Here is a 14716-nt window from a genome sequence, read left to right on the forward strand (position 1 = left end):
AAGATTGGGCAAGAATATGAAATACCTTTCATTTGCAATTTTTAAAACTGTAATTTAATTCGTACATAATAATAATAATAATAATAATAATTTAAATAATAATAATAATAATAATATATTTCTTCAAGGTAAATATTTTTAACAACAACAACAACAACAACAACAACAACAATAATAATAATAATAATAATAAAAGCTGTTATTTTTATTTTTATTATAATTTAAAAGTATTTATATTGAATAAATGTTTTATTTGTATTATTATTATTATTATTATTATTATTATTATTATTATTGTATTATTATTATTATTATACTTGTTATTGTAAAGTATAGTAACTTTTATATAATTTCATTTAAATGTAATGTTTCAGACAATTTAGATATAAAAATAAAAAAAATAAATAACAAGTATTAATAGTAATCATAATCAGCATCAGTTTAAATAATATACATTTTTATAATAATAATAATAATAAAAACTGTTATTATTATTTTTATTATAATTTAAAAATATATACATTAAATAAATATTTTAGTATTTTTATTATTATTGTTATTATTGTGATAAATTACCTTTTATGTAATGAAATGTATTATCTAATGACATTTTAAGATATTAAAAATTAAATAACAAGTATCAATAATAATAATAATAATAATAATAATAATTATCAGCAGCAGCATCATAATCAGTAGTTTAATAGATATTATGGTTATTTTAACATAATTTAACATATTATTATTATTACTATTATTATTATTATCATCATTTAAATATAGTATAATATAGTAAATATTATAATAAATATTCATTAAAGGTAAATATTTTTAAAATTACAACAGTTTATTATTATTATTATTATTATTATTGCATTGAATACATATTTTATTATTATTTATTATTATTGTTGTTGTTGTTGTTGTTGTTGTAATAAAATTACCGTTCACATAATTTAATGTCAATGTAATGCATTATGTAGTGCAGTTATAAATTATAAATATTATAAAGTAAAAAAACAAATATCAGTAATAATAATAATGATAATAATAATAATCAGCAGCAGCAGCAGCATCATAATCAGTAGTTTAATAGTTATTTCAAATATTATGGTTATTTTAACATAATTTAATGTATTATTATTATTATTATTATTATCATCATCATTTAAACATTCACTACTACACTAAATAAATAAATAAATAAATAAATAAATAAATAGCCATACTTTCATCACATGGTCACAGTCTAAAGAACTAAGAAAGGTCAGTAAAATGACTTTTTTGAACCCTTTCCAAACAAATATTTCATAATTCATTGACCTATGCTAAGATATGCAGCTATTTGTACTATCTGAAAATGATCACGCGTCCTAGAGGAGACTCTCGGTTTAATTTTTCATAGGAGTGAATAAATCATCCTTATCTGATGTCGAGTCATCTACGCATCTGTGACGTGAGAAACTCTTTGGTCTCTTGGTAAACATTCATTTGTATGCAGTGCTGAGTTGCGCATGCTGTTGGGGCCAGTTTGTCGCTTTCAGACGACGAGGAGCGTTTCTGTGCCAGAATTGTGCGGAGTAATGCGGTTGACCTCCTCCTCTCTTATTCCGCTGTCAGTATGTGTTAGTATAAAGAGAAATATCATACTGCGGCCCATTCATTCAGCTCTCGCTCACGGTGGCTTAGTTTAATTGCACTGTTGCTACTGCAAGCATTCAGCTCTGGCCCAATTTTTTGAAGAATAGAAAAATAATAGGTATGAGCGGATTGATTAACTCTTAAACGGCCTTGACTTTTGATTTCTTTCATGTCAGACGGTAGATTCCGGTTTAAAACTGATCCGTTCTCGTCCTCCAGAAAACTCTTTTTCACGGATTACGGGACGGTAGCCAAGGTGGAGCGTTGCAACATGGACGGTACCAACCGAACCAGGATAGTGGAGTATAAAACCGAACAGCCGACCGCCGTGACGTTGGACTTGGTCAGAAAGCTTGTCTACTGGGCGGACGCTTATCTGGATTTTATCGAAGTTGTGGATTATAATGGCAAGAACAGACAAACGATCATCCAAGGAAACTCGGTAAGACGTGCTCAATCTTGGGTTCTTCTTCTTGAACCTGAGATCTTCATGCCAAAAAGACCAAAGCTCCTTCCAGATCGCATACTAGTCTAGTAGGTACTACATCTTGTTTGAAAAAGTTTGTAGTATGAAGTATGTAAAAGTACGTAGTATGAAAATGGGCAGTTTGAAAGAAACTCCTACGTACTACTTTCGCTGGTGTTATTTTTGTAGAATACTATGAAATCTTGAAAAAAAAAAAAAAACAGTAGAATGTACGCCTATATTAACAGTGCGTCAATATTCGTAGTGCCAAAAATGTCGAAATTATAGTATTTGAAAAGCAGTACGCCAAGTATAGTATGTCTGAATTCACCTAGTACGCCAAGTGTATCTTAAATTCCCTAGTGTGCCAGAAAAACAGCATGTCTGGTATTCAGATATGCCGCCTTTCTACTGTTGTGGCGTATTTTTTTTTTTGAATGCTATGAAATCTTTTTTGGCAAACTGTTAATATTGGCGTAGATTCTACTGTTTTGACGTGTATTTTATTGTAATTTTTTTCCGAATACTATGAAAACAGACATGCTGTTCTTTTGGTGTACTAGGCAAGTTTGGACGTACTATACTTGGCGTACTGTTTTTCAAATATTGTGAATTCAAACATTTTTGGCAATGTTTTTTTGAAAACTACGCATATTGGCGCACCGTTAATATAGGTGTACATTCTACTGTTTTTTTTTTTTTGTTTGTTTAGTTCGGACATACTACACATGGCATACTGTTTTTCAAATACTATGAATTCAACGTTTTTTGCGCAGTATTTTGAAAACTATGAATATTGGTGCACTATTAATATAGGCTTACATTCTACTGTTTGTTTTTTTTTCCCCAACTATGAATTCGGCTACTGCTTTTTTGGTGTAGTAGGTAATTTCGGACATACTATACTTGGCTTACAGTTTTTCAAATACTATTAATTTGGACAAAGTTTTTGAAAACTATGAATATTGGCACACTGTTAATATAGGCGTACATTCTACTGTTTGTTTGTTTGTTTGTTTTTCCTGAATACTATGATTTCGGCTACTGCTCTTTTGGTGTACTAGGCAATTTCGAATGTACTATACTTGCCGTACTGTTTTTCAAATACTATACTATTTTTTGGCACACTGCTTTTTGAATACTATGAATTCGGACATGCTGTTCTTTTGGTGTACTAGGCAAGTTCAGACATACTATACTCGGAAAACTATGAATATTGGCATACTGTTAATATTGCCGTACATACTACACTTTTAACATATTTTTTTTTTTTTAAATATGAATCCAGACATACTACTTTTCTGCCATACTATTTTTTTGAATTGAATTTGGACAATGTGCTTGTATAACAGTATGCCAACTATTGTAAAATAGTATGCCAATACTTGGGATACTATTTTTCAAATACTCTGAATTCGCACATACAACCCCCGCCCCTCCCCCCCCCCCCTTTTTTTTTTTTTCGCATGCAGTCCTTTTTTTGGTGCACTGTATTTTTTCTTCCTGAAAACTATGAATATTGGCATACCATTAATATTGGCATAAACATTACTCTTTTGGGCATACTGTATTTCGCATACTTTGAATTTGAACATTTGAACATACTACATTTTTGGCACGAATATTGACATACTGTTAATATTGCATACATTCTGCTCTTTTGGTGTACCTTTTTTCAAATAGTATGAAATTTGGACATACTACTCTTTTGGCATACTATTTTTTGAATACTATGACTTCGGACGTACAATACTTGAAGAATCGTTTTTAAAATACAGTGAATTTGGACATATGACTATTTTTTGGTTCACTGTTTTTCACTAACTACGAATATTGGTTATCTGTTCATTTTGCTATATATAGTACCCTTTTGGTGTACAGTTTTTCCACATACTTTGAAGTTGGACATACTACTTTTTTAGCGCATTGTTTTTTGAAAACTATGAAGTTTGGTGTACTTTTGATATTGATGTATTATTATTGGTGAACTGTTTTTCAATTATTGTGAAATCAGACATGCTCCCCTTTTGGCATACTATACTTGGCATACTGTTTTTCAAATACTATGAATTCGGACATATACAATACTTGGCATACATTTTTTAAAATGCTATTAATTCAGACATGCGTACTAGGCGAATTCGGATATACTATACTTGGCATGCTATTTATTTATATACTATGCTATTTATATACTAGTTTTTTGGCACTGTATTTTCGAAAACGATGAATTTTGGCGTACTGTTAATATTGGCGTACTGTTAATATTGGCGTACATTCTACTGCTTTGTACTTTGAATTCAGACATGCTACACTTTTTGTATGCTGAGTTTTGCATACTATATAGTATAGGATTAGGCATATTCTGACACAGCAAAAGATGTGTTGCTGTTTGCATGTGAATCCCCAACTAGCTGGTAAGCATCTTGCTTATGCTGGTCCAGACCAGCATAAAAAAGTCTAGGCAAAGATTGGTGACCTCTATTCAACTAAGCTATCTAGTAGAAGTTCCTGCGTATATTTTTCCCAGCTGCTTTAATAGTCAGCAGTAAAGCTGTGATAAATGATGCTTCTTTGAATAACTCTTAAAGCAGTTTATTTTGAAGGCTATAACGTTTGGCCTCTCTCCCTCGCCCCTCGAACGGGCCCAAAAGTATGGTGATACAAAATTCATAGCTTCATAAATTCAGTATAAATTTCATCCATAGTTCATAGTACAGGCCAAGGGCATTGTCAAGCTTGTGCATTTTTCTCAAAAAACAATAGATAATCCATCTGCGGCTGTTTATCAGCCTTTATGAGACATCTGTACTTAACTAATACCTCGATGCGATACTTAGGAAAGTGTTTTACAAATTCCCCCTTTCCATTTTGGAAAGCGTCTGTGTGCAGGTGTTCAAGGTTTATGTGATTTGTAGAATTTTCAGACATTTGTGTCGACATCCACTAACATACCGCTTGGGTTTTTTTAAGCATTCAGATATTCCACAATGATTTTACTGGTTATTAGATGTCGTTCCTGTGTTGGCTTGAATTTGAAATATTTTACGCTACTAACCTGGCAAACTGTGTCAAATACAGTGAGCTTTTCTTGACACAAAAATAGTTCCAGAATCAACATCCTACTTGTGAAATCACAGGATGCGTGCGTCCAAACTCTGGCCGTTTATGTAAATTGGTCACGGGGATGCGGCGTTAGGCCTTGTTTTCCCTGACACTTTTGTAACCGTCTCATTGTCCCCAGCCAGAACCGCTAGCCTGGTTGAGCACTGGGTTGTTTTGACCTTGCAGAGTCCTGGCTTCCCACTACAACTCTTTTGTGTGCTTTTTTATTGATTTGTTCATCCGTTTCCTGCGAGGCTCAGCTCTAGCATATTCCCTGGGACTCTATCGAAGGCTATATTGGTACTTTTTTCTCAAAGCTGGCGCTGAAAGATAACCTGAAACGAACTCCGCTACCTCTAACTCATTTGTTTTTAACGCAGTCTTTCAACTTTTTTTCCTAAATCAAAGCCTCCACGCTACCCGCCGGTAATTTGTAGCACAGATGTGACATCAAAGATCCCTGCATATTTCCACTGGTGTCTGTCAGGGCTGCTGTTTATTCACCGAATGTTACATCGGCTCTATAGCTGGGTGGATTAAAGAAGCAAATTTAAGCAGACGTATTTGTGTCGTGTTCAGAATTAAGTCGAAGAGGTGCCATGGCCTCTAGATGAGTCTTTCTCTTTCCCCATCCCTGTGTTTCTCTTTCCAGGTGTCGCACCTGTACGGATTAACGCTCTTTGAAGATTACCTGTTTGCAACGTGCTCTGAACCCTCCAGAGAGAGCAAGGTGGACATATTTAGGATAAATCGGTTTAACAGCAGTGACACAAACACTGTTGCCACTTTGGAAAATGCCAGAGCCGTCCGAGTTTACCACAGACTGGCTCAACCTACAGGTAAACTTGTTGTCGGAGCATGACTAATATAATCAGCGATGGCTTAGATTAAATATAGTGATGCCTGGTTTACATTTTAATGGGTTTGGGCAAAATTTTACAGATATTATGTTACTAGTAAGTTCTGTAAAATGAGAAATGATTGAATTTCAGGAAGCCAGAAGCCAGGAGTAAAAATGTCCTGGTGATTTACCTACCCCCATGTCATCCAAGATGTTCATGTCTTTCTTTCTTCAGTCGAAAATAAATTAAGGTTTTTGAGAAAAACATTCCAGGGATTTCAGTGGGACCAAGCAGGTTGAAGGTTCACATTCAACTGATCGTTTCGCCTAAAAAAAAGACTCTTATTCCTCGGCAACCTTTTGAAGCTGCAATTTGGACCTTCAACCTGTTAATCCCCATTTAAATTCACTATATGGAGAAAAATCCTGGAAAAAATCTTAATTTCTTTTTGACTGAAGAAAGAAAGACATGAATATCTTGGATGACATTAGGGTGAGTAAATTATCAGGAATTTTTTTATTCTGGAAGTGAACTAATTCTTTAAGATTTGTACACAAATATGATGCTTCAAAGAATTTAGATTTTTCTAAACAACAAAGATTTTTCTTCAGGATCAAGGTTTTATGTTGAATATCATATGATAACCTAGGAAAATACAAAGTTGTGATCATACAGAAGTAGCTAAAATTAAGTAATTAATCCAACTAACAAATCACAATTGTGTAATGTCATAAATAGCAGCATTTTGCTATTGAAAAAACACTAAGCTAAATTTTGTATAGATTATGTAATTATGTAGCATTTAGCCATATTGCAAAGTGATTATTGTGTTAAAATGTTCTAGCGTTTAATTAAACATGATCTTTGACATCAGCCAAAATATACAAAGTATTTCTCCACTATTTTAAATGTTTATAAGCTTATCTGTTTTGCTTAACGATCCACAATTAGTTGCCTTTATTATCTAGCATTTAGCATTTTGTAGCATGTACAGTGTCACCCATATGAAAGTTAACCATGGTTTTATTGTTTTTTTTTTTTTTTTTTTTTTTTTTTTTGGTGTATTGATTGTTTTCCTCTGCTGTGTGAAACATTAAAGAAACATTGAGCTAGCTTTTGTATTAGCATGTAGCTGTACTACAAAGTAACTAATGAAATTGTGTCAAAATCTCACAAATGCATTTAGCATTTTGTTGTGTTGCTGTATGCAGTTTTTTGAAAGTTTATAAGCCTCTTTTGCTTTCTTAAGCATACACAGTTAGTTGTTTTTATTATCTAGCGTTTAGCATTTTGTAGCATGTACAGTATCACGCTTACGAAAATTAACCATGGTTTTATTGTAGTAAAAGTGTTTTTTTGGTGTATTGCTTACCATTTGTACAGTATAACCACCGTTTTACTACAAATACCACGGTTAAACTGTTGTTAGTCTAGCAAAACCATGGTACAATTGTGGTTACCATGGTTTAGCTATAGTAACAATAACTTTTTGGTTTATTTGTAGTAAAACAATGGTTCATTTTTGTAAGGGCTTTACTGGTTTAATCATTTTATCATCCTAAAACATCCAAGAAACACTGGGCAAAAATTTGTGTTAGCGTTTAGCTATATTGCTAATGAATCTGTGGCAAAATATCCTATTTTAGTCAGATCTCTGACATCAACCAAAATATGAAAAGCATTTTTCCTTCATTTTCAAAGTTTATAAGCCTATTTGTTTTGCTTTGCTAAATACACCCAGTTAGTCGTCTTTTATTATTTAGCATTTTTTATATTAGCATGTAGCATTGATTTTCCCTTCTGTCTGTTAAAACAGAGTTTTAGTCTTTTTGTAATGCTAAAACACTGAAGAAAACAATTTGTATTAGCATTTAGCTGTATTGCTAAGTGACTATATATAACTTTACACAGTTACTTGCCTTTTATCATTTAGCATTTTGTTCTAAAGAAGTTGTGTCAAGATCTCACAGATCGCATTTAGCATTGTATTGTGTTGCTCTGTTTATTTCAGTGGTATGCATGTGTGTACTGCAAAAAATTATAAACTATTTAAGATGTGTTTGATGTGATATTTTCCAATGCTAGCTCCTTGATACTGACCTTTCTCTTTCTCCAGTCAGGACTCACGCATGCAGCCCTGACCCGCACGGACGAAAAGGTGGATGCTCGCATATCTGTCTCCTGAGCCACAACTACAAATCACGCGTGTGCCGCTGCCGGACCGGCCACGTCCTTGCCAGCGACGGGAAGTCGTGCAAAAGTGAGGGTCACACAAAACCAATCTCTCTTTTCTGTCTCCTCCTCCTGTAGCTCCCAGGTGTCTGATTAGCTCTGGGAGCCGGGTCTCTCATGTAAATGGTTTTAGGGGTATTCCCAATGGAAGAGGTGCTGCTATCTGAAACCGTATATCAGATGGATGGCCCTCGTGGGTTTGTCGAAATGGAAATTTATGACCAAATTTATGGAGCCGTAAGACGCTGAAGAATGGACACGTTTCTGTGATTAATAGTCCACGTTCAGCACATTAGGGCGGATACAAGGGAAATTGATATGTTTTGTCTCTTGGCATCAGGATCATTGACTATCTAAGAATGTGTGTGTGTTTGTGTGTAGACCGACATCAGAAGGTTTCAAAAGAAGTTTTTCTTAAAGTTTAGATGGTGGACTACATTAACAGTAAAACAAAAATGGCAAATCATCTAGCAGCTCAAATTTATTGCCCACAGTTTCATTTAGTAAACAAATTTCGCTTAAGTTATACCTAGTGTCATGAAAGTCAGTCACCTTCACATTGTAAATTTGCCAAAGGAAAACTCTGCATTATTTTCTGTATCAGTCAACCTAATGTACAGAAATATGCTGGCTCCAGAGTAAGCAAAATGTTAGAGGAGAAGTCCACTTCCAGAACAACAATTTACAAATAATGTACTCACCCCCTTGTCATCCAAGATGTTCATGTCTTTCTGTCTTCAGTCTTAAAGAAATTATGCTTTTTGAGGAAAACATTTCAGGATTTTTCTCCATATAATGGACTTCATTGGTGCACCGATTTTGAACTTACAAAATGCAGTTTAAATGCGGCTTCAAAGGGCTCCAGCCAAGGAAGAAGGGTCTTATCTAGTGAAACGATAAACATTTGTATACTTTTTAAGCACAAAAGCTCATGTAGCACCAGCTCTGGGATTCATCGTCTGTGTACTCCGGCTCAAAAAGGTAGAGTATGGTAAAAACTCCATCTTATTTTCTCCTACAACTTTAGAATTGTCCGATATCGTTGTACCTTTTTGTTTGTAAACAGCGTTTGACTTACTTGCACTTCCTTAGTCTTTGCACGTTCACTTTGTAAACACTGGGTCTGTGGTTCCACCTACGTTTCGCAAGACCTTTCGATGTGATTCAATAGTATGTAGCGTCGTGGACGCGCATCCCAGAGCCTGTGCTACACGAGCTTTTGTGCTTAAAATGTAAACAAATTTTTATTTTCCGGAAAAAAATGACTGATCGTTTCGCTAGATAAGACCCTTCTTCCTCGGCTGGGATCATTTAGAGCCCTTTGAAGCTGCATTTAAACTACATTTTGGAAGTTCAAAATCGGGGCACCAGTCAAGTCCATTATATGAAGAAAAATCCTGAAATGTTTTCCTCAAAAACCATAATTTTTTTACGACTGAAGACAGAAATACATGAACATCTTGGATGACAAGGGGGTGAGTAAATAATTTGTAAATTGTTGTTCTGGAAGTGGAGTTCTCCTTTTATAAATCGTAGAACATTGTGAAATTGTAAGAATGTACAACCTAAGCTTAACCCTAACGATAGATATAAACCCTTAACTATGAAAGCCTGTTTCTGCCACAGGTAAAAATAAAAAAAATAAAATAATAAAAAGTGTTTATGACCTTTCATCTCTCCGTTCTGACTTTCTTTTCATTGCAATTCTGAGTTTGTATCTCACAACTTTGACTTTATTTCCCTCAATTTCTGAAAAAAAAGAAAAAAGTCAGAACTTAAAGATATAAACTCAGAATTGCAAGTTTAAATCTCATAATTCTGACTTTTTTCCTCAAAATTCTGAGTATACACAATCATATTTTTTTTTCCTTTGAATTCTAAAATTGGCATGTTGCATTTTTTTCTCCATCACGGAATTAAAAATAAAAAGACTTTTTTTCCTCACAATTCATGTTTCTTGGAGTTTTGAGTTTATATATCACAATTCTATGGAAGCCCGTTTCCACCACTGAATAAAAAATAAAAAGGTGATTGCAACTTTTTATCTAACAATTTTTGACCTTTTTTTCTTGCTATTGCGAGTTTACATTTCGCAATTCTGACTTTGTTTCTCAGAATTATGAAATATAAACTTACAATTACCAGTTATAAAGTCAGAATTGCGAGATCACAATTCTGAGAACATATCAGTCTTTTTCCCTCTCAGAATTGGACTTGCAACTTAAAACTCAAATTTTCTCTTCATTTAATTCTGTGAAAAAAGTCAGAACTGTGACTTTATATCTTTTTTTATAACTTTTTTTCTCAGAAATGTGTGATATACTGTAAACTTGCAGTTGCACTTCTATGGAAGCCTGTTTCCACCACTGAATAAAAAAAAAAGAAGGTAATTTTGACTTTTTTTCTTGCAATTATGAGTTTACATTTTGCAATTATGACTTTTCTTTTTTTCAGAATTATGAAATATAAACTCACAATTGTAAATTATAAAGTCAAAATTGCAGTTCTTTAGAATTGTGTGATATGAACTGAATTGTGATATATAAACTTATGAATTGTGAATCATGTTTTGCAATAGTAACTTTTTTCTCAGAATTGTAAATTTATATCTTGCAATTCTCACTTTATAACACACAATTACAGGTTATTAAGTCAGAATATAATGTCGCAGTTCTGAGAACATATCAGTTTTTTCTGTCTCTCAGAATTGGACTTAAACTCACAATTTTGTGTTGTATATCATATAATTCTGAGAAAAAAGTCAAAATTGTGAGTTTATATCTTGCAATTCTAAGTTTGTATCTCACAATTCTGTTTCCCTCAATTTTGAAAAAGAAAAAAAAAAGAACTTAAAGATATAATCTCTAATTCTGACATTTTTTCTAAAACAAAAAGTGGCAGAAATGGGCTTCCATAACCATGATATTGACCCTAACCATGATTGCGATTTAAAATTGTACCTTTTATACAAACCAGGTTTGACAATTTGTCATCTTTTATTACAAGTTTAATAATTTGTCACCAATTATTACGAGTTGTCAAGAGTTGTCAACATTTTAAATGTTGCTCTTCCAACTGAGTTTTGTTTTTATCTCAGGTGTTAAGTTCACTCAATGTGAAGATGTTTTGAACTAAAGCCAGACTCGTCATTCATTCGTTATGAATGAGTTGAAGTACCATTCATTTGTAAATCATTTAATTCATTGTACAAGAACAAGACATGGTTATTTGAAGGGTTAGTTTACCAGAAAAGAAGATTCTGTCATTAATTACTCATCCTCATGTTGTTCCAAACCTGTAAGACTTTTGTTTATCTTCAGAACACAAATTAAGATAGTTTTGATGAAATTTGAAAGCTTTCTGACCCTGCATAGACAGCAATGCAACTAACACATTCAAGACCCAGACATATAGTTTGAACGTCGATAAAACAGTCCATGCAACAACGTCGTTCAACCTTGATTTTACGAAGCTACGCCAAGAAAACGAAAATAATGACTTTATTCAACTATTTTTTCCCTTCTGTGTCAGTCGTCGCTGCATGTTTGCGAGAGTACAACGAGAGAAGAAATTGTTGAATAAAGTTTTATTCTCAAAGCTTCATAACATTACAGTTGAACCACTGACGTCACATGGACTATTTTATCGATGTCCTTACTACCTTTCTGGGCTTTGAATGTGGAAAGCTCTCAGATTTCATTAAAAATATCTTAATTGGTCTTCTGAAGATAAATTAAGGTCTTATGTATGATGATATTTTAGTGCCACGTTAAAAAATACGAGAATAAAGAAAAAATTACAAGAATAAAGTCGAAATATGAGAATAAAGTTGAAAAATTTCGACAATAAAGTTGAAATTGCAAGAATAAAGTCTAAATATTACGAGAATAAACTCGAAATTACGAAAATGAAGTCAAAATATTTCGAAAAATAAAGTTGAAACTTCGAGAATAAAGTCGACGAGAATAAACTCAAAATTACGAGTACAGAGTTGAAATATATCAAGAATAAAGTCGAAATTATGAGAATAAAGTTGAAATATTTTAAGAATAAAGTCAAAATTACGATAAAAAAGTCGAAATATTATGAGAATAAAACCGAAATTACAAGAATTAACTCAAAATTACAAGAATAAAGTCGAAATATTATGAGAATAAAGTTGAAATATTTCGACAATAAAGTTGAAATTGCAAGAATAAAGTCCAAATATTACAAGAATAAACTCGAAATTACGAAAATGAAGTCAAAATATTTCGAAAAATAAAGTTGAAACTTCGAGAATAAAGTCGAAATGTTTGGAGAATAAAATCAAAATTATGAGTATAGAGTTGAAATATTTCAAGAATAAAGTCGAAATTACAAGAATAAAGTCAAAATATTTTAAGAATAAAGTCAAAATTACGAGAAAAAAGTCGAAATATTACGAGAATAAACTCAAAATTAGGAGAATAAAGTTGAAATATTTAGAAAATAAAGACGAAATTATGAGAATAAAGTTGAAACTTTACGAGAATAAACTTCAAATACAAGAATAAAGTTGAAATATTTCGAAAATAAAGTCGAAATTATGAGAATAAAGTCGAAATGTTTTGAGAATAAAGTCAAAATTACAAGAATAGAGTTGAAATATGAGAATAAAGTCGAAATTATGAGAATAAAGTCGAAATGTTTTGAGAATAAAGGTTTGAGAATAAACGTGGCCTATAAAATGCCGCCGTGCTTACGGGTTTGGAACGAGATGAGGGACAGTAATTAATGACAGAACTTTCATTTTTGGGTGAACTAACCCAAATTGTTCACACAAAAATGAAATTTCTGTCTGTCTTAGTCTCATGGAAGTCAGTAACATTGTACGTCATTGATTCTCGCCTGTCGTGACAGAACTTCATGAAATAAAATGTGGCATATTTGATTTGAGAGCAGTGAAATGGCGTTTGCTCCAAAGTCAATAATGGCTGAAATTTCTTTTTTACTTTCTAATATAAAAGAATCATTTGGCCTCAGAAACAGCATTATTGTTCTTGCTGGGTTCCTCTATCCCTTCGTCTTATTTTCATCTCTCTGGATCTCACTGGATCTCAAACCTAATAATTGCAATCATTATGTTTTCACAATTGCAGCCTGCAAGTAATGAATTTCGAAAATGTTGTCTTTCATAAGTACGTGTCCCTCTTTTTACTGCCCCCACTTAGGACCGCATTTGTCCCTGGCTACTTCTACACACACACACACATACTGATACAATTACAAACACAATGTAACTGTTATGCACCAAAAGATGATTGATTCCACAGAACCGAATCAGTGGAACTAATTCTGGTTTTAATTAAGCTAATGTAATTAGCTTGAGCCTCTCGCTTTGGATACGTTTTTGTCAAAGGCTTTAATTTGCAGAACTGAATTGAAAACGGAGGCTAATTATGTCAATTAATTAAGCTCTGACAGTACTGTGGCAGAAGGCTTATTGCGTTCCGCCGCTGCATTTGTTTACTTTGGGTAATCGTGTCTTCGCAGAACCAAAGAATGAGCTGTTCCTGTTTTACGGAAAAGGACGACCCGGGGTTATCCGAGGTCTGGATATGAATATCAAGTCTGGAGATGAACATTTGATTCAAATCGAAGGCCTCGTGAGTCCTAGAGCGCTGGATTTCCATGCTGAGAGTAGCTACATCTACTTCGCCGACACCACCAGCTTTCTAATAGGACGGCAGAAAATTGACGGAACCGCCAGGGAAACAATCCTTAAGGACGGTATGTTTATCAGTTGATGTTGGCTTTTGTGTAATTCTGTTAAGCCATACCAGAGTTTTATTGCATAAAAAGCTCTTAAATATTCTCTAACGAACTCATTTTTGCTTTGGCTTGGTAATGAATCATCTGTGCAACCATGCGGCGTGGTACGGTAGAATCAGGCCACCTGTACTTTGAGCGCTTGTGTTGCCGTTGTTTTCCAAATGGGAAGTTATTTATCATACATTTTGTGCAATTCATTCGTCGGGGAAGCTCGCTGGTCGATACCGCATAATTTCACTGGGAAGAATTAGAGGGGGACAGTGATTAATTGAGCTGTCTTTGATGTTATCAAGCTAGAAGAACAACATTTTCTCAATTTCTTTTTACTCTCTCCCTCTCCAGAGCTGGATAACGTTGAGGGTATTTCAGTGGACTGGATTGGTAATAACCTGTTCTGGACAAATGACGGTTATAGAAAGACCATCAACGTAGCTGGACTGGACCGGCCCTCGCAGACTAGGCGAACGCTTTTAGAAGGCAATATGTCTCATCCCAGAGCCATTGTTGTGGATCCTCTAAACGGGTAAGCCCTTGATACCTTTCCTGCTTACAGAAGCATTTAAAAGATTCTTCTGCAGGGATTTCAGTCTGCTAAAGCCTTGGACGAAATCCAGCCATTTAGAGCACGCTGGGGGCG

General features: G+C 33.6%; 1 protein-coding gene across 1 annotated transcript in view; it reads left to right on the forward strand.

Annotated features, from left to right (window-relative positions):
* Positions 1-14716, forward strand: part of lrp1ba (low density lipoprotein receptor-related protein 1Ba) — a 387570-nt gene that overhangs the window by 101561 nt on the left and 271293 nt on the right. The window contains exons 8-12 of the mRNA XM_051094447.1: positions 1861-2083; positions 5865-6051; positions 8171-8314; positions 13801-14037; positions 14422-14602. Coding sequence (XP_050950404.1) covers positions 1861-2083; positions 5865-6051; positions 8171-8314; positions 13801-14037; positions 14422-14602 — 972 coding nt within the window. The remainder of the gene's footprint in view (positions 1-1860; positions 2084-5864; positions 6052-8170; positions 8315-13800; positions 14038-14421; positions 14603-14716) is intronic.

The sequence above is a fragment of the Labeo rohita genome, chromosome 22, assembly GCF_022985175.1.
Source record: "Labeo rohita strain BAU-BD-2019 chromosome 22, IGBB_LRoh.1.0, whole genome shotgun sequence".
Lineage (NCBI taxonomy): Eukaryota > Metazoa > Chordata > Actinopteri > Cypriniformes > Cyprinidae > Labeo > Labeo rohita.